The sequence below is a fragment of the Symsagittifera roscoffensis genome, chromosome 3, assembly GCF_963678635.1.
Source record: "Symsagittifera roscoffensis chromosome 3, txSymRosc1.1, whole genome shotgun sequence".
Taxonomy (NCBI): domain Eukaryota; kingdom Metazoa; phylum Xenacoelomorpha; order Acoela; family Convolutidae; genus Symsagittifera; species Symsagittifera roscoffensis.
In genome coordinates, this window is record NC_087064.1 from 31,617,617 (window position 1) to 31,645,397 (window position 27,781).

Here is a 27,781-nt window from a genome sequence, read left to right on the forward strand (position 1 = left end):
AACACTTGGGGCCTCGTCCTGATACGAGCAGCCTTGTTGTTCCGACTTTCGATACGAAAGTAACGGAATATTTGTGCTCGGGGTGGGTTTTTTTCTTCTCAGACAAACTTCGACTTTTTAACTAGCCATTTTTGACGGAATTTTTTAAATTTCACTCAAAAGGTAATGTTGTCCTGAGCTCAAAGTTGAAAAGATATTTCACCTGTCATCATTTTTCGTAAAGTTACGGGGGTGTAAAGATTGCAATTTTGGCCAATTTGGGACAATTAACGCGCGATATATTTCGCGCTATTAACGCGTAAGTGAGATTTAATCTGTCTTAGAAATCGTTCCAAATTGGTTTAACGAAGCTTATTTGCCATAATTGATTTGTTACAAGGAGCGACATCTATCTTTTTGTACTTTATATGGCGTGTGGGGGGATGATTTTCATTTTTTTTTAATTTCATTTAATTTTTTAATTTTATTACTGCTCCATAAACCTTAAAAGGCAGTCGGAACATTCAGGGCTTCGCCCTGATACGAGCAGTCTTGTTTAACTTTCAGTTTAGTTTTTAAGAGGATCAGACTTCGATTTTCACTAGAGGAGTCAATCATATCGTATGAAACTTTAGAAGTGTTAATCAGGCAGTACAGGAGTGATGAGTGCCTAGATAGAAAACATTTAGTGTAAGGACAGCGCTGGCTAAGGTTCACTTTATCACGATTCGGAAATCTTGCACAAATCAATGGCAGCACGAAACATACCATCAATTTTAGGCTAACGTTACCACGCCAAGCTCGGACTGCATTCTATAGACATTGTCTCTGAATTTCGTGAACATTTCAACGAGCCACACGTCATTTACATGCTTTAAAAATGAATAGAATTTGACGACATATGGAAAACAACTGGGCGCTAAAAATGATCTTTTCTTGGTCGGAAGTTGTATGCAATCCGCAGTCGTTTTTGAGGTAGGAGGACAATTTACACTATTCAAATCTAACCTATGCCATTTTACCCTATATACAAATTTAATCTACTCCAATTTACCCTATGCCAAATTACCACACATTTCAGTTTCAGCCTTTATCACACTAGGTGTTAGGAACACGTATGGATGTGTTAACTATTTGAGTTCTACATGTAAACTGATAATTTGTTCACCATTCGATTAATAAATGCCAAATTCGCCAGCGGACCCAGTGCCAGTGTAACTGTTGAAACGCTGATGACTAATAAATAAAGCTCCTTTGAAATCAGTCCATACAAGCGAGCTCTGCTTCCCACGATTAGTGAGAGCTCGCCCACATTGCATGATAAAATAGCTGCATTGATTTTATACACAGATGTGAAATTAGGAACGAACTTGGTGAATATCAACAAGAGGAAACAAAATTTAATACACAGAATCAAACCAGTGAGCGTATTTACAATGTACAATTCGTAATATACAAAAGAAGGAACCAGATGGAATCCGATAGAAGCATAGAATAGAGAACCAAAGACATCTTTGAGGAGCTGCAGGTTCTCCTGGTTCGGATGCAAAGACAACAAATCTGAACCAGCGTAACGAACGATTGCGCCTGGAACGGAATATTAGCCATATTTTAAGGATCATTTGATTATACTTTTTAAACATGATAAATAGACAAATCAGATATGCGAATTATGAGTTCTTCTCAAATTTTCCACAAACAGTAATACGTATTTCGAATGTGCTGACTTCCGATCTGATGTACAGGATGTGCATATAAGATAGTGGACGATGGTTTATAATTGAAGTTAGATCTTTCAGAGGCATATCCAGCCGTTTATGTGTAATTGAGAGAATTTGAAGGTACTCTCGGTCAATAACTTATACAGTGTTCTACAAAACATCCTAACTTCGGCAAAAATCGCTTATCATTCCATTTCTCAAGCCTTTCGCATTTGAGTGATTCATCTTGGATCTCTTTAACTATATCCCACTTTTGCAAAAGGGGAAGATTCGTTACTAAATTCTTATATGCTTCTTCACCGTTGACATCAATGACATCCAATTGGTTTGATGTCTCTAAGATCGGCATCATTCTCTTCACAAGACATACAAGTCCTGATAAAACCAAGCACATGATAACCGTTTTTACTAAAGTAGATACCAATTGAGCATTGAACTAGCGCTGTTGTTCGTGTAGATGCGGCATGATGGCAAGAACAACTGCTAGGAAAACATGCTGTCCTATGTAGAACATTTTCAAAATGTCGTCGAATTGGACAGAAGTTGAATGTTGTATATTTGCAGAGCACTTGTGACTTGGACTTTTAGTAGAGACAGATAGACAAATGCTGACAATTGCCATCTCAAGCTTGGAAGAGCCTGAAACAAATTAGTAACGACTAGTTAAGATTGAAAGTTGAGCGGTCCGTCCAGCTGATATCAGATGGGTCTTCAGATTTTACAGCACATTAATCAAGATTTCGTCTGATCTCCCCGCGTTAAGAGTTCCTGCTTACTGCGCTGAATGCTTCCGATGTCCAGCAACGCTTATTTTCAACCCAAGAAATCTAAGTTTTATGCTTTTGTACGATTACCACTTGCTTCTTAAAACTTAACCTTCATCTTAGCCTCAATTTAGTAATCTGGAATAATAGCAGCGGCTACGATTATACCACTAATAAATGATCCGTCGGCGAATAATTCAATTAAACTCGAATTAACAATACAAGAACAAGCACCGTGTTCTACTTAATTATAAAAACAACAACAACTTCTTTTTTACCTACCAAATAAGGAGTAAAACGGTCCAAACACAGAAAAGAAGTGCTAAAGCAGGAAAAGCAAACACGATTATCTTCCAGTAGCTTCTTATTTTGTCCAGCTGTCCGCAATTGAATCCCAGATCGAAAACTGCAAAGAAAACTGCTATCTCTCCCAGAGTCGCTAGTTGAACTAAATCTGAGACCAGATTCAGACACGAAGGGCCGACAACCGCTCCTGAAAAGAAGGTTATCCTGAATCATTCTAAGTTATTTGGCTTTGGAATGCTAAAAAATAGCTGGATTTTTAAAAAAATTTTGATAATTGATTTTTGAATACATACAGAGGCGGAGCGGAGCAGCGCAACAATTCCGATAAAATTAAAACATTGCATTACAAGATATTGAATGGAAAAATGAAGTCAATTTTTTGAACAAATTAATAGAAAAAAGTCACAAAAAACTACATCAACAAAAATTTCATGTCTTTGCCTCGAATTATGTTCATAAACAGCCTTGACAAACATTGGAAAGCAATGGCCGAACGGCAATTGAGGCGACAAACAATGGTTCGACATTGTTAAGTTGAAAACGAAACTGTAGCCATGAAAAAACTTCAAGCAATAAAGTTAAAACTCTTAACTTTTACGACTCATCCCTCCTGAAAAACGCAAAAGCATTTAAAAATCGCCCTTGAAACTACGCATTGTAAGTTCACTAAACCCAAAAAAAGACATTTACCCAACCCGTTTAACCCAAAAAAAATAAATTATTCAAAATCAGAGTAGTAAATTTACAGAATTTATCTGAAAATGAAACTGTTTGAAACAAAAAAAATAATCTTTAGTAAGAAACTGCTTGAAAAGCGTACCAGATAACCTGTATTGCATATGAAAAAAAAGCGGAAAATCAGCCGACAGAAATTAGGACGAAAACCACATATCCGAAAAAATCCACGTTTTTCAATAAATATGTTTGAAAAATTAATTGCCATCTTTAAATCATATTATTCGAAATCAGAGTTGGTAAATTTACAAACTACGGAAAAAATAATCTGAAATTAAAACTTTGAAACGAAAATGAAAAAAACTAAGCTTAAGAAAGAAACAGTTTGAAAAGCGTACTAGATAAACTGAATTGCATTTGAAAAAAGGAAAATCAGCGGGCAGAAATTAGGACGAAAACCACAAATTCGAATAAACCAACGTTTAAAAAAAAACATATTTGAAAAATTAATTACCATCTAAAAAGAACAAAGAGGTAATTTTATTTGAATTTCTAGAAATTAAGCATGTCAGCCTGCACACGTGAAAGCAACTGCAGTAACTGAACGTATGTCTAAAAATTGTAAACAAAGGCGAAGCAAAGCTTCGCACCACTTGTGAAATGACTATCATTTCTTCCAGATGAAGCGAGAAATCGAAAATTAAAAATAGAAAAAACTATGAAAATTGCAAAAAAACATCCGAGATCTTGAAAATGAATCACCTTCACCATTACAAATTTTACAGATACAGGCGAAGCTGAGCTTCGCTTTCCTTGCAATAGAACACATACAGAGCATGACAAACTAACCAACAGAAATGGAGATAAAGCCGTAGAAAAACTTTGAAAATATATATAACAAAATTGATCTACCAAAAATTTTCCTTCTTTGTCTAAATTTCGTCTTGAATTAAAATTCCTTTCGACAAAATATGCCAAGAAGTAGACAATTGAATGTGAAAGGAGCATCAATAAAAACATACCAAGCTGACAATTCTTGAGCAGACACACGTTGCGCCAAAAAAGTGTTATCAGAAAAATTTTAAGGCCTCTAAGCCAATACCTATTCAGCCAAAAAAGAAATCTATCACTTTGTACATTATATGGCGTGTGGGGGGATGATTTTTGCCTAAATCTCAAATTAAAAATAAACTACTCATTTTTTTCTTTCATTTAATTTTTCATGTTGTTACTGCTCCATAGACCTTAAAAAGCAGTCGGAACACTTGGGGCCTCGTCCTGATACGAGCAGCCTTGTTGTTCCGACTTTCGATACGAAAGTAACGGAATATTTGTGCTCGGGGTGGGTTTTTTTTCTTCAGACAAATTTCGACTTTTTAACTAGCCATTTTTGACGGAATTTTTTTATATCATTCGAAAGGTATTGTTGTCCTGAGCTCAAATTTGAAAAGCTATTTCAGCTGCGATCATTTTTCGTAAAGTTATGGGGGTTAAAAGATTGCCATTTTGGCCAGTTTGGGACAATTAACGCGCGATATATTTCGCGCTATTAACGCGTATGCGAGATTTAATCTGTCTTAGAAATCGTTCCAAATTGGTTTAACGAAGCTTATTTGCCATAATTGATTTGTTACAAGTAGCGACATCTATCCTTTTGTACTTTATATGGCGTGTGGGGTGATGATTTTCATTTTTTTTAAAATTTCATTTAATTTTTTAATTTTATTACTGCTCCATAAACCTTAAAGGCAGTCGGAACATTCAGGGCTTTGCCCTGATACGAGCAGTCTTGTTTAACTTTCAGTTTAGTTTTTAAGAGGATCAGACTTCGGTTTTCACCTGAGGAGTCAATCATATCGTATGAAACTTTAGAAGTGTTAATCAGGCAGTACAGGAGTGATGAGTGCCTAGATAGAAAACATTTAGTGTAAGGACAGCGCTGGCTAAGGTTCACTTTATCACGATTCGGAAATCTTGCACAAATCAATGGCAGCACGAAACATACCATCAATTTTAGGCTAACGTTACCACGCCAAGCTCGGACTGCATTCTATAGACATTGTCTCTGAATTTCGTGAACATTTCAACGAGCCACACGTCATTTACATGCTTTAAAAATGAATAGAATTTGACGACATATGGAAAACAACTGGGCGCTAAAAATGATCTTTTCTTGGTCGGAAGTTGTATGCAATCCGCAGTCGTTTTTGAGGTAGGAGGACAATTTACACTATTCAAATCTAACCTATGCCATTTTACCCTATATACAAATTTAATCTACTCCAATTTACCCTATGCCAAATTACCACACATTTCAGTTTCAGCCTTTATCACACTAGGTGTTAGGAACACGTATGGATGTGTTAACTATTTGAGTTCTACATGTAAACTGATAATTTGTTCACCATTCGATTAATAAATGCCAAATTCGCCAGCGGACCCAGTGCCAGTGTAACTGTTGAAACGCTGATGACTAATAAATAAAGCTCCTTTGAAATCAGTCCATACAAGCGAGCTCTGCTTCCAACGATTAGTGAGAGCTCGCCCACATTGCATGATAAAATAGCTGCATTGATTTTATACACAGATGTGAAATTAGGAACGAACTTGGTGAATATCAACAAGAGGAAACAAAATTTAATACACAGAACCAAACCAGTGAGCGTATTTACAATGTACAATTCGTAATATACAAAAGAAGGAACCAGATGGAATCCGATAGAAGCATAGAATAGAGAACCAAAGACATCTTTGAGGATCTGCAGGTTCTCTTGGTTCGGATGCAAAGACAACAAATCTGAACCAGCGTAACGGACGATTGCGCCTGGAACAGAATATTAGCCAGTATTTAAGGATCATTTAAGTATACTTTATTAAACATGATAAATAGACAAATCAGATATGCGAATTATGAGTTCTTCTCAAATTTTCCACAAACAGTAATACGTATTTCGAATGAGCTGACTTCCGATCTGATGTACAGGATGTGCATATAAGATAGTGGACGATGGTTTTTAATTGAAGTTAGATCTTTCAGAGGCATATCCAGCCGTTTATGGGTAATTGAGAGAATTTGAAGGTACCCTCGGTCAATAACTTATACAGTGTTCTACAAAAAATCCTAACTTCGGCAAAAATCGCTTATCATTCCATTTCTCAAGCCTTTCCCATTTGAGTGATTCATCTTGGATCTCTTTAACTATATCCCACTTTTGCAAAAGGGGAAGAATCGTTACTAAATTCTTATATGCTTCTTCTTCACTGTTGATTTTTTTTATTATAGGAGGGATATATTCGTTACTAGGTACTCGAGGAGAATATAGTTTAAGAAATCCGTCATCTTACCCAAGAAAATGCATGACAATTCAGTTGACACTTCAGCCCAAGCAGATACCACGACAACACTGATGAGGGTCAACAGCAGAAACATGCCGCTAGATTTCCCTTTGGATTTTGATAGGTCATTGAGTGGTCTTGATACATCAATGACATCCAATTGGTTTGATGCCTCTAAGATCGGCATCATTCTCTTCACAAGACATACAAGTCCTGATAAAACCAAGCACATGATAACCGTTTTTACTAAAGTAGATACCAATTGAGCATTGAACTGGCGCTGTTGTTCGTGTAGATGCGGCATGATGGCAAGAACAACTGCTAGGAAAACATGCTGTCCTATGTAGAACATTTTCAAAATGTCGTCGAATTGGACCGAAGTTGAAAGTTGTATATTTGCAGAGCACTTGTGACTTGGACTTTTAGTTGAGACAGATAGACAAATGCTGACAATTGCCATCTCAAGCTTGGAAGAGCCTGAAACAAGTTAGTAGCAACTAGTTAAGATTGAAAGTTGAGCGTTCCGTCCAGCTGATATCAGATGGGTCTTCAGATTTTACAGCAAATTAATCAAGATTTCGTCTGATCTCCCCGCGTTAAGAGTTCCTGCTTACTGCGCTGAATGCTTCAGATGTCCATCAACGCTTATTTTCAACCCAAGAAATCTAAGTTTTATGCTTTTGTACGATTACCACTTGCTTCTTAAAACTTAATCTTCATCTTAGCCTCAATTTGGTAATCTGGAATAATAGCAGCGGCTACGATTATACCGCTAATAAATGATCCGTCGGCGAATATTTCAATTAAACTCAAATTAACAATACAAGGACAAGCACCGTGTTCTACTTAATTAAAAACAACAACAACTTCTTTTTTACCTACCAAATAAAGAGTAAAACGGTCCAAACACACAGAAAAGAAGAAGTGCTAAAGCTGGAAAAGCAAACACGATTATCTTCCAGTAGCTTCTTATTTTGTCCAGCTGTCCGCAATTGAATCCCAGATCAAAAACTGCAAAGAAAACTGCTATCTCTCCCAGAGTCGCTAGTTGAACTAAATCTGAGACCAGATTCAGACACGAAGGGCCGACAACCGCTCCTGAAAAGAAGGTTATCCTGAATCATTCTAAGTTATTTGGCTTTGGAATGCTAAAAAATAGCTGGATTTTTAAAAAAATTTTGATAATTGATTTTTGAATACATACAGAGGCGGAGCGGAGCAGCGCAACAATTCCGATAAAATTAAAACATTGCATTACAAGATATTGAATGGAAAAATGAAGTCAACTTTTTGAATAAATTAATAGAAAAAAAGACACAAAAAACTACATCAACAAAAATTTCATGCCTTTGCCTCGAATTATGTTCATAAACAGCCTTAACGAACATTGGAAAGCAATGGCCGAACGGCAATTGAGGCGACAAACAATGGTTCGACATTGTTAAGTTGAAAACGAAACTGTAGCCATGAAAAAACTTCAAGCAATAAAGTTAAAACTCTTAACTTGTACGACTCATCAATCCTGAAAAACGCAAAAGCATTAAAAAGTCGCCCTTGAAACTACGCATTGTAAGTTCACTAAACCAAAAAAAAGACATTTACCCAACCCGTTTAACCCAAAAAAAAAATAAATTATTCAAAATCAGAGTGGGTAAACTTATCTGAAATTGAAACTGTTTGAAACAAAAAAAATAGTCTTTAGAAAGAAACTGCTTGAAAAGCGTACCAGATAACCTGAATTGCATTTGAAAAAAAGCCGAAAATCAGCCGAAAGAAATTAGAAAGAATTAATTGCCATCTTTGAATCATATTGTTCCAAATCAGAGTTGGTAAATTTACAAACTACGGAAAAACTTATCTGAAATTAAAACTTTGAAACAAAAATGAAAAAAAAACTAGGCTTTAGAAAGAAACAGTTTGAAAAGCGTACTAGATAACCTGAAGTGCATTTGAAAAAAAGGAAAATCAGCCGACAGAAATTAGGACGAATACAACAAATTCGAAAAAACCAACGTTTTTAAAAAACATATGAAAAATTAATTAACATCTAAAAAGAACAAAGAGGTAATTTTATTTGAATTTCAAGAAACTAAGCATGTCAGCCTGCACACGTGAAAGCAACTGCAGTAACTATGAAAATTGCAAAAAAAACCGAGATCTTGAAAATGAATTACCTGCACCATTAAAAACTTTACAGATACACGCGAAGCTGAGCTTCGCTTTCCTTGCAATAGAACACATACAGAGCATGACAAACCAACCAACAGAAATGGATATAAAAGCAGTAGAAAAACTTTGAAAATATATATACAAAATTGATCTACCAAAAATTTTCCTAGTTTGTCTAAATTTTGTCTTGAATAAAAATTCTTTTCGACAAAATATGCCAAGAAGTAAACAATGTGAAAGGAGCATCAATAAAAACATACCAAGCTGACAATTCTTGAGCAGACACACGTTGCGCCAAAGAAGTGTTATCAGAAAAATTTCAAGGCCTCTAAGTCAATACTTAGTCAGCCAAAAAGAAAGAAATTTCAGCAAATCACGTGGTAAAAACAGTACGAATTTAAGAAGTGCGGAGGCGTAAAAAAAAGTTTCATTGGGAACAACCCAAAAAAATCAAACACATGCCGAAAAAACTTGAGCCGACTAAAGGTAACTAAAATTACGAATTGCAGGAGTTAATCAAACACAAAAGGCAACATTTAAAAAACTAATTTAAGATGTCGCAATTAAGCCGGCAAAAAAAAAGCAGACAAATAATTGGCCGATAATTTTTTTGAAACATCAAATTTCCTGTTTGAAAAAAAAGGTACTGGTCAGATTCGAACCTAGGCGTCCTTATTACATACCGGCTAAGTCGGCCCAGAACCCTATGAAATTGAAATGACCATGAAACAAGGTTTCGCCAGAGATGAGTAAAGAAATCCACTAGAGATGAGTCCTGTGAGCAATGCTATTTGTTGTGCAGCAAAAGTTGGGAAACGAAAAATCACCAATCCGACTGAATAAAACTAGTGATTCGCAAAGAGTGTAAATTATTTCATGAGTTATAGATAGAAGTCAATTGATTTTTGTTAAATGCGGTTTTAAATAAGTAAATCAGTTCAATCGTAGATTTATTTCAAGTAGAAAGCTGAGATGTCTTTTTTAGGCTTCAACATTCCGCCTCCCTTGAAGTGTCTTCAATTTTCAGATCGTTATTATGTCTGGATATGACTACCCATTTACAGTGTATGAGACGAAGGAGAGGAAGAGTAGGGCGGAGTCGGGTAGAGCACCACGTCTGCCTCCACATGGCGAGGTGCGAAGGTCCAGTAGGCGGGGCGCTATCGACCGGGAGGACCCGCAGGGTTTCTTCGATGCAGTGACCAGAGGAGATCTGGGTTTCACTCCGATTCCTGTAAAGTCGTTGGATGAGATCCAGTCTTCAAGGAAGGAAGCTGCGATCGTGGATAGGGCAGTTCTGCGGTTTCCGAAAGCTGAGACTGTGAGTAGCATTTATTCCATTGTATCATAGTAGTAGAGTATAGCGGGTGTGCATCAATTGTTTGTTTTGTTTTAGAAGTCTTAAACGTATTAGTGACCTCAGCGTAGAAGGGTCATTGTGCACTGGCTGGGAGGTTGGAGTTAACTGTTGAGAGACTCCTAGTGTGACAGCTAAGGGCGTTATTGGCGTCATGTCTGGAGGTCAGACCAGATGGCCGAAGCAGGTCTTTTCTTTTCTTCTCCAAGGTATTTTTGTAGAGTCCTCGTCCTTCTGCACTTTCCATCAAGACTTGGATGAGGAAGATGATGCTGTTTTGTGTCTTCTGGGGGGCCGAAAGTTGTGGCTGATGACATCTGAAGTTAATCTCTCTGGTGAACTTGAGCGCCTGGCCGGTAGCAATGATTCGGAGATGGGGTTCACTGATGCTGCTAAATATCCGAGGAACCTTGGTTCTCAGCACAAGAAACTGGTCCGCTATGGTGTTCTTGAGAAGGGGAAAAGTTTGTATCTTCCATATGCGTGGTGCCATGCAGTTCTGACTCTCTGCGACGAAGAGAGGGTCTGCTGCATGTACTATGCGGAGATGCAAACTCGACTTTCCTTGGTAGCATCTGCGTGGAAGCGCTGCCAGCAACACTGCAGGGTCAACAAGCGAAGAGGACCAGATGACAGCGAATCGCATGACAGCGAATGACTGTTCAACGGTAAATATGTAAACAATTATTCAATAAATGAACTAAATGTGACTGCACCATAAGTAATGAGTATACAAGTGAAGTATTAACGGTACGAGTCATGAGCGAAAGTTTGTGTACTTAGAAAAACATTTTATGCGAATTAATGGTTGTAAATCATTACAATACATCTTTGATTATAATTTTAAGGCAAAGATAACATTTTAACAGTTTGACGTGATCAGAGAGCCTATTATTACATTCAAGACAGTAGCGTAGGCGTATCCTAGCTGTTTTCAGACAATAATTACATTTTGGGTCATGAGGGTACAACCTCATTCGAATTTTAATGCACGATTTTGCACAAAAATTGATGAAAATTTACATCATTTTCGACTTTTATCAACATACAACATTGGGATTTTACATGAAAGTGGTCAATATGAACGATTCAGACCATACTGCATTGCATAGGGGGTAATTTAGGTTCCTACTTTCAAAAGGGTCATGGGGATACTACCACTTAAAATTTTGAAAACTGCACATTTTTGATATTTTTCGATTTTTAGCACTATAAAGTTCTTGTTTTAAATGAACTGCACATTGGATATGACTTGGTTATTATACTGGCAGCTTCCGCAGCTTCGCGACTGGGCGTATGTATTCACCAGTTGTGGTCTTCACTTTTACCATTCGAACAATCGAGTCATTTCCAGGATAAACTTCTATGATTCGTCCAGTTTTCCATTCTAGCGGTCGTTCATTGTCTTCGGCAAGTAGGACTAGGTTGCCAACTTTAAACTCTGGGCCATCCGTGAACCATTTTTTCCGTATTTGTAGCGTTATGAGGTAATCCCTTTTCCAAACTTTCCAGAAATCCTTGATCATATTCTGTAATAGTCGATATCGTACATTGGTTGAAACTTGGATGTCAGCAGAGGGAAGAGTTAGCAATGATTCCCCTATCAGAAAATGAGCGGGTGTCAGCGGAGTTGGGTCGTTAGGGATCACTTGACATTGGATACAACGGTCGTGAGTTTAAGACAGCTTCAATTTGATTAAGAGTTGTAAGAAATTCTTCAAAACTGAGACGTTGCAGTCCTATAACTTTCGCATATGTCTCTTCATACTTTTTACAGCTGCTTCCCAGAGTCCTCCGAAGTGAGGAGCACGAGGAGGGATGGTGACCCATTCAGTTCCTTGGCTATTGACGAAACTAACAACTGATTTGTCCGTTCCATTTTTGTCGAGCAGTTCCTTGATTTTGATCAGATCATTTCGAGCCCCGATAAAATTGCTTCCATTGTCACTTAAGATCTTCTCAGGTTTGCCACGGCGTGCAGTAAATCGTTTCAATGAAAGGATGCATGCTTCTTTGGTTAGACGAGTAACCATTTCCAAATAAATAGCTTTTGTCGCGAGACAAACAAAGACGGCAACATAAATTTTTGAGACCTTAATGAAGCATCTTGTTGAGTGAAAAGCTGACGAAGCTATTCCATATGTAACACGTGTCATGCTGAGATGCTTGATTTCATCCGATTTATTTGATCTTCAAAGTATGAGATGGAAATCCTTCGATTTGTCCTCTAGAGCAACTTGTCGGTACATTTTTGCGATATCTGCTGATAAAGCAATTGGGTAGAACCTGAAGCGCATGATTATCGAGTAGAGGTCGTCCTTTACCGTGGGACCAACCATCAAAGTGTCGTTGAGTGATTGTCCGGTTGATGTTGTTGCAGATCCGTCGAAAACTAAACGTAGCTTTGTGGTAGTAGAATCTTCCTTGAAAACGCAGTGATGTGGCAGATAATATACGCTATCAACTGGCTTTTCGATTTCTCCAGGCGGCATGTACTCCATATGCCCCATATCGAGAAATTCGTCTATGAATGCGGTATAGCGATCTTTTAGTTCTGGATTCTGTTCCAGTCGTCGCTCGAGATAATTGAATCTGCGTTTTGCTTGTGCTAAACTGTCGCCAAGTTGACTATTGGGCTTGAAAGGCAGCTGCACGGTGAATCGTCCATTTTGTAGTATGGTTGTTTCCTTAAAGTGAGATTCACATCGATCTTCTTCTGTTGTTGTCTTTTTGAAATCAGGAATTTCTTCTAATTCCCAAAAATTCCTTAGACTATCGTCAATAGACAGATGAAATGACTTGAAGAAGTTTGTTGGAGGACCGGGTGTTCCGCCGCTAATCATCCAACCAAATAGAGTGTCACGTGCATAAATCTTGTCTGTAAGCTTAATCTTTTCGCAGCCAACAATGTCGTTGTAGACATCACAGCCTAGGATTATATCGATTTCCTTTGGTTTATCAAAGTCTGGGTCCGAGAGCTTAAGACGTGTGATATCCAAACTGTTCGGTATATTCGGCTCATTGTGTTCAGTACTAATTGCCCCCCGCCATGAAGAGTATCTTCATGATATTTGCGTATAAGTAGGGATACTAAATCAGATTTTTTCGAAACGAGTATTGGAAACTTCTTGTCTGTTGGGTAGTTCGATTGTGAAAGTCTGCCTCCAACTCTTAGTAGATCGTAATCCTTGTCGAAAAACGGACTAAGATTGAGTAGTTTCGATGTTTTACTCAGCTCCCTTTTCACCTTCAGACAATTTAGCTCTGATTTGAAGTGTATTTCTTGGTCTAAACAAAGAAATAGCATTTTTGCCATGATTCTATTTTTAGGACTAAGACAATCTTCTTCAAGTTGTACATCAGATGTCCGCTTAGATCTGAGCCGCCTCCGATAGTTTGTCCATATTATATGCTTAAGATGTTGAACAAATGATAGTACATAGCATGCGATGCGTACTGTCTTGTTCCAAGTGCTGTAGTCCTTTAAACGAAAAATTCCATCCGTCATTTCTTTGTTTTGAGCATGTTTCTGCATTAGTCTTGGCTTTGACGGTTCGTTTTTCAGGTGCTTCAACTAGAGATGGTTGTAGGTTGGGCCAGTGCCTTTCATCCTTGGTCAGCCAATCTGGTACATTCCACCAGAGTGAGGAAGATCTTAATGTGTCAGCTAATACACCCCGAGAGGCTAAATCAGCTGGATTTACTGCTGTTGGCACGTGTTTCCAATCACTTCTGGGTAGGGTCTCTTGTATTTGTGAAACTCTGTTTGCAACAAAATTGTTCCACGTTCTTGGAAGTTGAGCAAGCCATTGCAAGACAATTGTTGAATCAGTCCAGGCGTGTGAAGTTATCTTGAGATTTGTTTTCCTCAAAATTAAATGAACTGATTTAAGAAGTTTGGTAGCTTAACTTGCACCGCAGAGCTCTAATTTGAGAACAGAGATTGCTTTGACCGCAGCAACCTTTGTTTTGGAGGTCAGTAGATACGCAAAAGTTTTGCCATCATCATTGGTAATTCTTGCATAGATTGCGGCTGCATATGCTTTTTCGGAAGCATCACAGAATACGTGAAGTTGAACATCCTTTATTGGATGTGAGCTCATAGATCTTCGTATCTGTAGTTCCAGTAGTTGAGGCAATGTTCCGGTGAGCTCATACCATTTTTCCTTGGTTTTCTGATCGACTTCAGAATCCCAATCAAAACCTTGGACCCATAGCTGTTGCATGAGACATTTGAAATTGATGATGAATGGAGCTAGCCATCCCATCGGATCAAACAATTTTGAAATTGTGGACAGAAGAGTCCTCTTTGTAAGCAGTTTCATCTCTGGTAAGGCAGTTGAAAAACAAAAGATGTCCTTATTGGGCTTCCAACTGACTCCTAGCGCCTTGATTTTGTATTCGTCAGAGAAAAGTTCCAGCACATCCGATTTTTCGCGGAGATGTTCTGGCAATCCTTCAATTATTTTAGCATTGCTTGAAGTCCATTTTCGTAGAGGGAATTCATGAGAGTTCAGCTCTTCGCATAAATCAGAGATGACTCTTTCTGCTTCATGCTTATCATTAGCGCCACCAAGAAAGTCGTCTACATAGAAACAATTTTTGAGACTTTCTTTGATCATTGGGTTCTTAGATTGATCGGCTACTTCATTGAAGCATCTTGTTGAGTGAAAAGCTGACGAAGCTATTCCATATGTAACACGTGTCATCCTGAGATGCTTGATTTCATCCGATTTATTTGATCTTCAAAGTATGAGATGGAAATCCTTAGACTATCGTCAATAGACAGATGAAATGACTTGAAGAATTTGTTGGAGGACCGGGTGTTCCGCCGCTAATCATCCAACCAAATAGAGTGTCACGTGCATAAAGCTTGTCTGTAAGCTTAATCTTTTCGCAGCCAACAATGTCGTTGTAGACATCACAGCCTAGGATTATATCGATTTCCTTTGGTTTATCAAAGTCTGGGTCCGAGAGCTTAAGACGTGTGATATCCAAACTGTTCGGTATATTCACCCGTTCTCTGGGCAGGTAGCCAGAAAGTTTTTGAAGAGTGAAGGCTTCAATATGTAGAGATTGATTCTGAGAATCCTTTGTTTCCAGATTGACAGAACCAGATTTCACAGTTTTTACTCCTCCGCCAATTTCTTGATTGGTAGCTTGAGTCAGTTAGCACAGCTGGTTGTAACGAAACTGCATTCAGATCCGCTGTCCAGTAAGGCTCGACAATTGTGATAACCGCCATTTGCAGTTTTTACCTCAATTAGTACAGTTCCCAGTATGGTAGTGGCACCGGTAGTACCCCCGTGACCCGCAAACTTATTTTCAGGTCCCGGTTGGTTGTTTGGGTCTGTATGGATGTGAAGTAACGAGTGATGACCCTTTCGACAGGTTTTGCACGTTGACTTCGACTTGCACTCATGATTTTGGTGTCCAAGGGACAGGCAATTGAAGCATAATCGCTTTGATTTGGCTTCTTGTCTTCTATTGGAAATAGACATTTCCTGAAATTTTGTGCATTGATACACGCGGTGATCACCACTGCAGCATGGGCAGATGATCGTCTTAGCAGAGTTCGTGTGGTATGTCTGTACCTTGTCATCTTTCTTAGAGTTTCCAGATTGGTCTGAATTTCCTTGATGATTTTTTCTATGAATTGAAGGTAACTGGAGGTCCTTCGTAGCTTCTAGGGCGCGAGATCGTTCCTGCGAGATCGTTCCTGCAAGATCTTCTTCCTCTGTTTGATTTTTGGCACGTCATTTCCCGCGCAGGTAAGTTCCCATTGTCTTCTAGTTTCAGGATCTAATTTCTTGGCCAAAACGTGAACCCAGATCAAATCGCATTGATCAATTTTTAGTCCAAGTCCTGTCAGTGCCATCGTGTTTTCCGAGTAGATGTTAATCAAGCGACGTATTGCAGCGGATGACCCATGCTTTATTGGAGTGAATTCAAAAATTGCTTCCAAGTGAGCGCGTGATATCATCTTGACATCAGCATATCGATCCTTTAGAAGTTCCCTTGCGACTGAGTAGTTCGCGTTTGTAGTAGGCAAGTGGGATAGCAAACGAAACGGTTCATCCTTGAGGGCACCCTTTAGGTATTGCAGTTTCTGAACATCAGACAGCGATGCATTTGAGTGAACTGCTCCATCAAAGGAATCTAAGAAAGGTAGCCATTGATCATACCTTCCGCTAAATGTTGGCGAATTCAGTTTCGGCAACTTCAGGCAAGTATCTTGGTTTCGGCCAGCACCACGTTGGGAAGTGGATTTGTAGGATCCTGTTCCACTTGCGCTGTCGTCATCTTTGACCGATTCAGTTGAATATTTTCCTCGGTCATCTAACATAGTTGTGATCATTTCCATCAAACAATCTACTTGAAGGTAGATTTTCTCGGCTTCTTCCAATTCAACTTCAAGTGCATCTTCATCATCGTTTAGAACATTTGAAATTTGCTGATTAAGCTCTTCCAGTTCCTTTTTCTTTCGTTCGCACATCGTGAGATTGGCCTTGAGAGTTCCAATTTCCTTGTAGGTTAGAGCAGATGCCTCTTCGTTGAAGATTGCTGAGACGGCATTTTCCGATCGGGTAATGACACCGATGTTAGCACTTCTTGATCGCTTCAAAGCAGGAAGAGTGAGCGTCACGTTGCTCATGTCACTAGCAGGTGATGACATTTTTAACTTTCCTCTTTGTTTCTAATCTTTGGTTCGTTCGTGAGTCGCGTTGCACCAAAAATGTTGTGCAGCAAAAGTTGGGAAACGAAAAATCACCAATCCGACTGAATAAAACTAGTGATTCGCAAAGAGTGTAAATTATTTCATGAGTTATAGATAGAAGTCAATTGATTTTTGTTAAATGCGGTTTTAAATAAGTAAATCAGTTCAATCGTAGATTTAGTTCAAGTAGAAAGCTGAGATGTCTTTTTTAGGCTTCAACACTATTTACGGGATAAACGTCTAGGACCCGATCGCAACACCCATGCTTATCGCGAGGGTTAAGAAAAATTGGTTAAGGGAAAATTTTCTAGTTCCCGATTACAAGTCACTTGCTCTCGCAAGTGAAAAAAAATTATACTGGTAGTTTACTAGTTTAAAAACTTTATAAATCGCCGGTAAATATAATTTTTTTAAAAAAATTCTCGATATGATACGAACCAGCAGCAATAAATCCAATTACAGATGGTAGCATCATCATATTGCACAAATGGGACATGAAGAAAGCAGAGACAACAACCAAAAACATATCCACGATGAGTTTGCGGTCCTCCAAAGAAAGAGTGATATCTTTGGGTCTGGAGAGGACATATTTGTTGTCCCGACTGTCAATCAACATTCCAGCTGGACGATCTCCAATGTTGCCATCCAAAAGAGCTCTGTTCTCTCGGACCTACAAAAGGTTGGGTTACTTTTTGTGTCAACAGAGAAAAAGGCATATCACTGCATCTGAAGAATGCAATGGTAAGCTATCCATATGTGGAAATCAGCGTTTTCCATTCAAACTGATAATCAAGATCAAAGTCTTGCCTTACAACGAACGACGAGCTTCCTTAATCGGTTTTTAAACCTCTGCGGCTGATAATTTAAGTGAAAGTACTTACGGGTACATGAATTGTGCAAAAGTACCTGATAAACAGCTTCAATTTCTCCTATGTGCTTTTCACGATACTGCTGATAATCTTCTTTTTTCAAAAATCCATCCTCATCATCACCATCACCATTTGAAAGATCCGCGGCAGCCAGATGCAACTCATTCATCATATCGACAAACATCTGCTTAACGCTTGAAGATTCATTTATCTGTTTCCGAAAACCCTGCAGCGAACTCAGCTTTGTCTCAATTTCAGATACTTCGTTCAGCTCTTTTTCTTCTGCAAATATAGCGTATTGCAACTGGTTTATGCGATATTTAGTGTTAGCTTTAAGAAGCTCAATGTCGTTGACGTCGCCTTTTAAGACTCCTCCGAAAGAATCCAGAGCTGATAGTACAAAGTATTCTGATTGGTTGATTTCCTTCAGAAACAAACTATACAACTCCAACTTTAGATCGTATTTTTCTTTTTCGATCTCTGAACTTCCGATTTCAGATGACTTTGATAGTTGTTTCATTAACTTATTCACATGTGCTTCAACATTGGCCTTTTTTGTAAGCAGAGTTGAAACTTGACTACAGCCGTTCGAAAACCATTGCGAGTTTCGGGAAGCTATTGGCTTTGGTAACTGATTAACATTCCTTGCCTTCGCTGAAAAGACAGACCCAAGACCTGCCTTAGTCGAGATGATAAGAATGGTTGCTACCATTACACAGCAACAACCCCTAGAGGGGCACATTATCATATACTTTTTAAATCTAAAAAGCATAATTCATAATGTAATACATATATTATACATTGCAAGAACTTCGCTTCATAATGCCTATGAACTTAAAACAACCCAGAAGCTCTATTGACAAGCCAACCGTACAATTGCCCCCTAAATCGATTATGGGGGGATAAAATACCGGTTTTTCCGAAATTAATTTCCAGGGCAAAATTTATCGATACAAAACAATTAATATCTTAGGTTACTAACAGTAAAAAATAGCTGTTCCGTGTAAAACATTTTCTCGAGTCGTATATTCTGCGCGCTTGTTTGAAATGAATATTTTATGCCGAAATAAATTTCAGAATTAATACATGCTTGGAGAGGACATTCTACGGTAGGTCACTTAGGGGAGAAATTGTACGGTTGATCCTTCATTCTCTACGGGACCAAACAAGTAACTAGTACCATAGGTAAGAACCTACTGACGAAACTTACCACTATTGGGAAGGATGGAATATTTTGTGTGTTCCAGTGATTATTACAAAGGCGAAGTTGCAGTTCGCATACACAAGCAAAAATATTGCCGATAACGCTACTGGGAAAAACTGAATGAGTAAAACTTAGTCTAGAAAACTTCTTAAGTGACGCACGCCAATTAAGAGTCTACATAACTGCTAAGTGACGCAATCCAGTTATAACGCATTAGCAGTACCAGTCAATTTAAAAAATATATCTATCTAACATGCCTCAATTTATAGAGCGGAAGCATTTTAACTAGTATACGAAAAAGTTCATTCAAAACATCAGAACCTGCCCAGGTTCGAACCCTCTTATTTTATTGCGGTTCTCCTTCCATACCCTACGCTACAGATCCATGATACCTTGAGGCTAAAGTGCAATTTGTAAAATAAAAGTATTTGTTAATATCCTCAGCATTGGCTGTACTTAATAGCAGGTTATTGATCAAAATGAACACTTTAAGAACGAACACATTTTGTCGCAACAATATTTGTGTCGCATCAATATTTGCGACTCAGGTTGGAAAAAAAGAGAGTTCATACTAAAACACAAGCTTTGCCTGTGTAACTAGCTTATAAATATAACCACTTGTAATGCATTAGTACTCATCGAGAATTTCTCCAATCACTCTAAAATTGCTTTCAACTCATGTGCATTAAAAATTTTGACAAAGTGCTCCTTATTAGAAAAATATTACTTTCTCAAAAATAAATTTTCAACGAGAAAGCGTTATGCAAGCGCGAAAAAAGCGACAATATGCCTTGGAAAAGAATCGCCAAGCCAGTAATTATAGCAATAAATTTAAAACATTTATCAGACCAACTGCAGCAGAACCATTTGTAAACGTTCGATTTCAGCAAAAAAAAAACATTGTTGACATACTTCAAGTTGAGTAATCAACAGAATTTGTACAGCCAATGGCCAAGTTGTTTTTAGTTTCAACCATGGATTCGGTATTTCTGAACCTGCTGAAGAAAATTAGAAGGTCCGCTGCAATTTAACTTCAATGAACAATTAATCTCATCACGGATCTAGTAACAAATAATTCAGTCCTCCTCTTCTTCCTCTGCAGCGTCTCCTTTCCCGTTAGCCATTTTAGCCCCTCCCCCTCCCCCTGTAGTTGAGTCTGTCTCCTCCCCCTCACTGTTGGAATCGTCACCGGCCACCTCTTGATTCTCCTGCTCCAATTTCTCCAACTGCTTCGCAAACTCCAAATCGTCCGCCCTGTTCACTACCTTTGGCTAAACAATGACATTTTTTGCTTTATTTTTAAACCCATTTGTCAACGAGAGAAATGAACAACATGCGAAATGTTCTGCTCTTCCACGGAGAACCTCTTTTTTTGTTTTTGGGGTGGGGGGGGGCTGGTAATGTTATTATCAAGAACTCAAGCAACAAGAACCTACCACAGTAGGCATCGAACTACCGACCTTGCAATTGAAAAGGTGAAGAATCAGCCATTTCACCACCGCCCCCTTTAATAGTAATTCATTACTTACCTATTGTTTGCTTTGATTACATTTCCAAAAAATGCAAATATTACCAACTAACACAGTGACCTTTGGGCAATCTGAGTTGGTAGAATGAAAAGTTTCAGATTTACTTTTTAACCGAGTAGGTTAAAATGTATTAATTCCAAATAAGGCACCCTACAAATGCTGGTTACTTTGGCTACAATTTCTTAGTTTCGTACCTCAGAGACCACTTTGAAACTGCCTCCTGACTCCTCGATGCTCTCTTCTATCTCCCCCATAGCTTTGTTCACCGCTGCCAACCCGTCTGTGTGGTCTAGCGTAGTCACCGTTAACACATATGTAGGCGGTGCTATTAAATTTACCTATAGCACAAACATATTTAGACTAACGTAGCTTATTCTAACTGAGGCAAAGGTGCACTTCGCAAACACAAGCAAGAGAAGGGGCAAAAATAGGCAGAATTTTTTTTAAAAAGGTAACAATTGTATAAATTCCGCTATGTGTAGGAATCAATCCCCCAAACCTGGAGATTAAAAGTCACCTTCCTCGCATCTGCTCCATGGCCGCTCACAATAGTAAAACACTAAAAGCCCAGCTAAAGTACCTGTTCGATAATTATTTTAAAAAATTGTACAGAAATGCGCGAATGGCAGTGTATATGTCAAAATAAGTCAAAATGTTTAAAATTGGACATTTATCAAGTCCATAGATGATTCCTACCAAAACTACGGATAACACGCTGTCGCAGAGGAGATTACATCTCCATTTAATTTCTTTTTTTTCTGAATTGTCATGGTAGTTTTTGGGAAACTTAGCAAAGTTCAAAATTGGGTCATAAAGTCAAATGTTTCTGAAACCTATAGCGTATTCTTAACCAAAATCGAAAAAAAATGCTTACGCAAGGAATACCCTAACTTCTATGACGAGAAATGTTCTGGTACATGTTCGGCAAGTGTTTGGTAAGCTGGAGGTACGTGTTTGGTACGTGAATCAATTTGCTATACTGATGCGGCACGAATAGTGTAATTTCAAAAATTGGACTTTGCCCAAAACCATAGTTGTTTCTCTACCAAATTAAGTGAAAAAGAGTTTAAAAAAATTTGGTAAAATGAATTTTCCCAAGAAGAAAACTGCCAAAACTCTAAACTTTGACTTAATTAAAGGCCATGACTTTTTCTTACACAAAACTGGCATAGCCAGTTATAAAGGTAGGCTTTCAACATCATGTTATTTTGATTAAACTTCCTATAAATTTGATGAATCAGATTTGGCAGGATAGTTAGCAAGAAAAGTCCAAAAAACGGTCAACAAATCTAAAATAAGGCTTTTCCGAGGGCCATAACTCTTTGTGGCAAATTTTTTGTGGAAATCTGATAAATAAAATCCATTTAATTAACATTAAAAAGAAATGAAAAGTCAGACCGCGAAAAATCAAATCTGAGCCTAAACAAATTTTACGACTTTTACTGAAAAAAAATCATCGCAACCTATATAAGAGTCGGAACTACGTTCATCGATTTTTAAAACTAACTTATTTGAGAGCCTTGTAGCTTGACGTCATTTTAGTAACCTTCCAGTGGTTCCTAGTTCAAAGATTCACCCCTATAAAAGACTTACTCAACGGTTCAGCATATGCGAGTATTTAATTTGATAACGATTTTTTATCTCTTGCAAAAAGGCGAGGGATTGTTAAAGAATCCAAAAAAAACGTCTGGTCAAGAAATTTAAATTCGGTGCTTCATAATTCAGAACTTAAAACAATACTTACTGATATTTGCATTTCTTCTGTTGAACAAGCAATTCCTCGCTTCAGAGCACGTTTTATTGCGTCGATTCCCTCAAAATTGAAACAGGATACTTCTACATCTGAAAAAGTTCCAATGTCATTTCAAGATACACAAATTCTTAGTGGTCTAGAACATTCTCATAACACTAACCAGCTCTTATTTTGACAGGGTTGGGCGCCAGTCTCCTCTGGATCTCGGCTAGCAAAACTTCTCGCACATTATTGTCAAGTGGGCACTCATCCAAAACTGAAGAGTCAGCGACCGCTTTCTTGAACCACTCGAACGAGGCATTATCTTGCTTGAACTTCTCGTCAAAGTACCACGCACTCTTGCTGTATAGCTCTTCTAGTTGGTTGTCTTCTTTGTACTGTAATTTCTGTGCGACGTTTCTGAGGATGAGGTTGATTTTGTTGCCCTTGGCGTGTTTGCTGTGGCAAAGGTCTCTGTCTTCGGGACTAGCTCTCCGTTTAGAACAATCAATGTATCCTACAACGGCTAGGTATTTTATATCTCTCTGCTTAGCTTTCGAGAAATTTCATTTTTTAAAAGTACAAATTCTTATATACAAATATCTAAGGCACCAACTTACAATTCGTTCTGCAGACAATTTCCGAAAAGTTGATATGAAAATTTTGCTGAAATAAGGTTGATAAAATGACCAACTTGAAGTGTTCAAAAAAACAAAAGATCATCTCAAGAATCAACTGTTCTCAATTGTATCACTCTCAAATAACCAATTCATACGTCATACTTGCCTTTAACGGGGTCTACCCTCACTACGACGACAGCTTCGTTCCTGCCCACTCGGATCAGTTTGTTGATTGATCTGATTCTCCTACGCGACAACTCACCCATCAGGATCATACCTGCAAACAAACGCACAGTTTGTTGTTTAAGTCCAGCACGCTTAAAGAACCCTTAGTGCGAGTCTCACGCCAGATCTCTATATAAAAGAAAAAATAAATGCATCTAATCCTTTTCTAAAATAGCCAACGAAAGTTGAAAAGTGACTAAAAAATTACCAAAAAATAATTGACTTTTCCGAAAATTCAATTTTCGAGTTTCAAGGAGACATATATCACCATCAGGCTCTTCAACTTTCCAGAGAATTCAATGATTGACCCTTTCTTGATGCAGCTGACCCAATTTGAGAGAACTGAATTGAGTTTTTTATTCCGCAGGGAAATCTTTTACGCAGTTAACTTCGGCAGAATTCCATTTTTGAAACGAAAAATCATTCACGTTTTTACGGGATAATTTATGGCGCTTGGCCTCTAAAATTCAACAGTGGAACCGCGAAACCTCAATTTCGAGCGCGAACAACTTTTTCGTAAAAAAACTGAAAAAAGGCAAAAACAACTTTCATTACGTTTATTGATACTTTATCGTGAGGATTCATAGTTAAAAAGGATCAAGTCAAAATCCTTCCCTTTTATTACACCGAATAGAGCTTCGACCCCAATACTTAATCAGGACCCCAATACTTAATCTATGTTTTACAACACTCGAAAAATTGAAAGACTTAATTTCAAACTAAATCAATTAAAAGTTTTATCATTTTCATTATAACGCCGTTGTTTTTATTATAGTTCCAGTCTCAGTGAAGCAATTAAAAGGTTTCGTGGGGCATTAGCATCCTAGCATCCTAAACGCAATTCAATTCGCTTATAAATTTAGGCAGGACGCCATAAAAAATTAACGTCATAAAAGCAAATGAAGTGCTTTTACCTTCGATGTTGTTGTATTCAAGGAGCTGCACGTAAGCGCCCATGTCTTCGATCTGTTTTATGGTGACCATGACTAACTCATCAGGTGCAGGGAACTTGGCCCTGTAGAACCTGCAGTTCAGGATCCCAGAGGACATTTCTCACCTGAAAGAGGATGGCCAAATTCAAACCTCATGAGACCTGATAATTATGAAGCCAGTAACAGTATTTTTGAAGTCCAATTAATCCGTCGTCCCATCATGATCCCCCATTATATCATGAAATTAGCTCATGTTATCTCGGAAGCGCTTCCAACCGACCATAAGAACCGATGCTGCCGGAGGTTCTTGCATCAGGTCGATTTGGATGCTTTAGAGGATGTTGATGACATGGATGAGTGAAAAGCTAAGGTTGTAAGAGGCTCCTTTGTATGCCACCAAAGCTAAATATGCATCCCGATGACTTACCGATTATTTTGACAACACTGGCTGAAAAACTTACAATCGCCAAACTTTATCCGGATGTTTGCAGGGTGTATTATGCTGTTACACTTTGTGAGGGAACAACTCAAGTATCTATATTTATCTATATATAGTGAAAGAAACTACAGTAAAATTAATCGAAAAACAACACAGTGTACAGACATTTGGAAAAGTTTCAATAAACGCAAGAAAACGAAAAAATATGTTTGACACTTTTTTGACAAAATCAACGCAATTTGAGAAAAATTGGATAAATATGTAATTTCTCGTTAGTTTTGAACGATTTACTCAGGCAAGGGTCACCAAATGAGTAAAACACAAAGGCAAAGCTGCGCTTCGCAAACACTTGCGAGAAAACAAACAAAAAGCAGCTCTATTAAATGAAAAAAGAAAAAGTAGAAATAAGCCTCGAATTAGCAAAAACTCGGCTGCTTGTAGGATTCGACTCTGCGAACTACTGCAATCAAGAGACCTACTGCGATCCACTCAGCCACCCAAGCTTAACAACCGACAAACACCAGTCACGCAAAAAGCAGCTACATATGCTAATAACTTGCCAATGCAATTCAGCAAAAGTGGCACAAAAAAACTCAATTTTGCTCAAAGTAATAGTTTGCAATATAACAAACTGAAGGCATCCTCTACTAACTTTGAATGTAACAAATCACAAAGCATAAAGCCACATTATGTATAAGTTATGCATTTCAAAAAAATCTCAAGTTATGGATTGGAAAATTTTTGAAATCGAGTTTCATTATTATTATGTTGTTTGAAACAAATAACTTTTTTCGGTTCATTTGATGACTTAAAAATGCATCAGTTTTGTTAACTTATTAGTATTCGAATGTCAAAGCACATGCTATCAAAAAGCTGTAAAGGTGCCCTCAAACAGAGGCACCAATATTTGCGACTTAAGTTTAAAAAAAAAAAGGTTCGTACTAATACACTCGCTTCGCAAGTCTAAATAAGGTGCTCAAGTAATTGTTTTAATCTCCTGAACTGAAATTATTGTGGTTGAATGTGATTGGCTAATTATTCAATCAAGCTCGATCGACATTCTTTGTCATTCCAATTGAAATTTCAAGCAAAAAAAAATAATTAGTCCAAATCATAAAAAAAAAATAAAATTTGTTTTGTCAAGCTTTTTACTGAATTTTTGTCTGGGTAAGGTTTCACGAGTGACTCAAAACTAGTTTGATTATTTTATTATGTTCCTTTTCGAAAATTTCGGTACCAGTTTTATAACTGCTGGAATTGTTGATCCGTGTTACTTGAATTTGATTGGCTAAAATTAGCCAATACAATTCGATCGCATAAATTCTAGCTTACGATACCGAAAAATTGATTTTGGACCATTTAGTGCGTAAGACCCTAAAACGGTAGTTCATACAAATCGTACATTTTCAAGGAACTCAGCATCTCATCGGATGGTTGAAAAATGAATCCTGTCCCACCAGACGAAGTGTCAACAGCGCTATTTGCTGACCTATCTCCATTCTTTAAAATCGTTTCTTTTTCTTTTCTCGATAAATCTATTCATTTTAATAAACACAGAAGGGAAGCTGCATTTCACAAACAATAGCAAGTACATGACAAAAAAGCAGCTCTAGAGTTCTAAAAAGTAAAAATAAGACTCGAATTAGTTAAGTTCGGTGATGTCTCAGAGTCGAACCTACAACCTTCTGCGACCTAGAAATTATGAGTCTCACGCACTAGCCACTCAACCACGGACATTTAGTCCATCATAAACACTAGCAACAAAGAAAGCCGAAAACATATGCTATGAAATTTCCACTGCTACAGATCGTGATTATAGCAAAAAAGCACACAATAAAACACTTTTAATGAACACTTTTATTTGCGAGCTAGGTTAGAAAAAAAGAAAGGTTCGTACTAAAACACTAGCTGCTCGCTAGCGTAATGACAAACAATAATTAATTATGGTGGACAGTTAAGGTGCACAAATATGTAATTTCATGTCGCAAGAAAAATGTACACATTTTAATTGTCTTTGTTGACTTGGTTACAGCAAATGAGGACAAGCTCCTAGCCTTCTATCAGGTTATAAATGCTTTCCGAAAACACATCTTTGTCACTGTAGTTGAGAAAAATTGCTGGATCGCTCTTGTTTCGCCTTAACAAATCCATAAATATAGGAAGAGACAAGCGACGAGCCAAAAGCATTCGAAGTTTAACTTAAACCTGGGCGAAAATCGTAATATACCATTCAGACAAGTCTGCTCTAAACACTGAACTTAAAATGCAAGTAAGACGAAGGGGCTACGTTTTTAAGCAGACAGTTTTTCAGCAACTCAAAACAATTTAAAAATCAAAACATGAACTACACGCGCGGCACTGACAAGAAGCGACGGCTTGCTCTGCTGCGCTTACATTCGACACGAGAGGAATTGTTAAAATTAGTGTTTGCCACAAACTAGTCTGTTTTGCTTCGAGTTTTGTTGAAAAATTGTGCATCAATTTTTGTTCCTCAGAAAATCTGTCAATTAAAATCATATACTTCACTTTTTACGCTAAAAAGAACGGTGCCCTAAGATGAACTACAATAAAACGGATCAACTGTAGAATATCCCCCCAACCCAAACCAATTTAGGGGTAAGAAAAAGTTTCTTTTTCAGGAAACAACTTTGAACATAGCCTTGATTTATACAAAAATAATAGTTTTAATCGAGAAAATTGATTGAAAATACATTAACTTAGGTCATAAACAGCGCTCAAATGCAATCCCACATAAACACTGAAAACCAATTTATTTGTGAGTTTTGTTCGAAATTCATACTTCACACATGATTGAATTTTAAAATTATTACATGCTTGGGAAGGACATTTTACGGCAGGTCACTTAGGGGGGATTGTACGGTTGATCCAATGAAACAAACCAAGCTAGTCAAATCAAATATGAGAACAATTTTTGGTGCTAGTGTGATAGTCCCAAAAACTTTACCGGGTCCCTAACTTAAATAGTGCCTCAAAATTGTTCAATTAAGTTCTTTGATTATCTCAATTTAAAAGTTGAATAGATTTGTGCGAATGAGGCAGGTTATTTACGCTTGAGAAAAAGTTTTAAAACGACCGACCTGCGCATTTTGAATTATTTATTTGCGGTATTTGACTAACATTTATGTAATTTGGGACCCCTATCTCATACTTGGTTTCTACCGGGACCCCTCTATCACACTTTTACC

General features: G+C 37.8%; 2 protein-coding genes across 3 annotated transcripts; both read right to left on the reverse strand.

Moving 5' to 3' along the window:
* Positions 1-387: 387 nt before the first annotated feature.
* On the reverse strand, positions 388-18,652 carry LOC134842325 (transmembrane and coiled-coil domain-containing protein 3-like). Of its 2 annotated transcripts, none has more exons than XM_063858608.1 (5): positions 17,932-18,652; positions 17,464-17,695; positions 7,664-7,879; positions 6,791-7,258; positions 388-1,566 (listed from the first exon to the last, which is right to left on the reverse strand). In XM_063858608.1, exons 1-5 carry the CDS (start codon positions 18,640-18,642, stop codon positions 1,121-1,123), a joined length of 2,073 nt encoding a protein of 690 aa, XP_063714678.1. In that variant the 5' UTR covers positions 18,643-18,652; the 3' UTR covers positions 388-1,120. The 2 variants fall into 2 exon arrangements, with proteins under 2 accessions (XP_063714678.1, XP_063714677.1); XM_063858607.1 differs by lacking the exon at positions 388-1,566 and adding an exon at positions 5,183-6,269.
* A 1,194-nt stretch (positions 18,653-19,846) lies between these two features.
* LOC134841477 (eukaryotic translation initiation factor 2 subunit 1-like) lies at positions 19,847-24,257 on the reverse strand. The gene is made up of 6 exons (XM_063857487.1): positions 24,119-24,257; positions 23,146-23,256; positions 22,541-22,876; positions 22,372-22,469; positions 20,822-20,965; positions 19,847-20,369 (listed from the first exon to the last, which is right to left on the reverse strand). The coding sequence occupies exons 1-6, from the start codon at positions 24,252-24,254 to the stop codon at positions 20,175-20,177; spliced, it is 1,020 nt and encodes a 339-aa protein (XP_063713557.1). The 5' UTR covers positions 24,255-24,257; the 3' UTR covers positions 19,847-20,174.
* Positions 24,258-27,781: the final 3,524 nt, after the last annotated feature.

Bases quoted from the DNA above. Each gene is read 5' to 3' on its own strand.
- LOC134842325 (XM_063858608.1), bottom strand. From the start codon at position 18,642: ATGATAATGTGCCCCTCTAGGGGTTGTTGCTGTGTAATGGTAGCAACC. The intron at 17,696-17,931 runs GTACTTTTGCAC...AACCTTTTGTAG, and splicing joins AAATTGAAGCTGTTTATCAG to GTCCGAGAGAACAGAGCTCT. The intron at 1,567-6,790 runs GTAAGATGACGG...ATTCCGTTCCAG, and splicing joins ATTGTCATGCATTTTCTTGG to GCGCAATCGTTCGTTACGCT.
- LOC134841477 (XM_063857487.1), bottom strand. From the start codon at position 24,254: ATGTCCTCTGGGATCCTGAACTGCAGGTTCTACAGGGCCAAGTTCCCT. The intron at 23,257-24,118 runs GTAAAAGCACTT...GTTTGTTTGCAG, and splicing joins TGAATACAACAACATCGAAG to GTATGATCCTGATGGGTGAG. The intron at 22,470-22,540 runs GTTAGTGTTATG...GAACTTTTTCAG, and splicing joins CCCTGTCAAAATAAGAGCTG to ATGTAGAAGTATCCTGTTTC.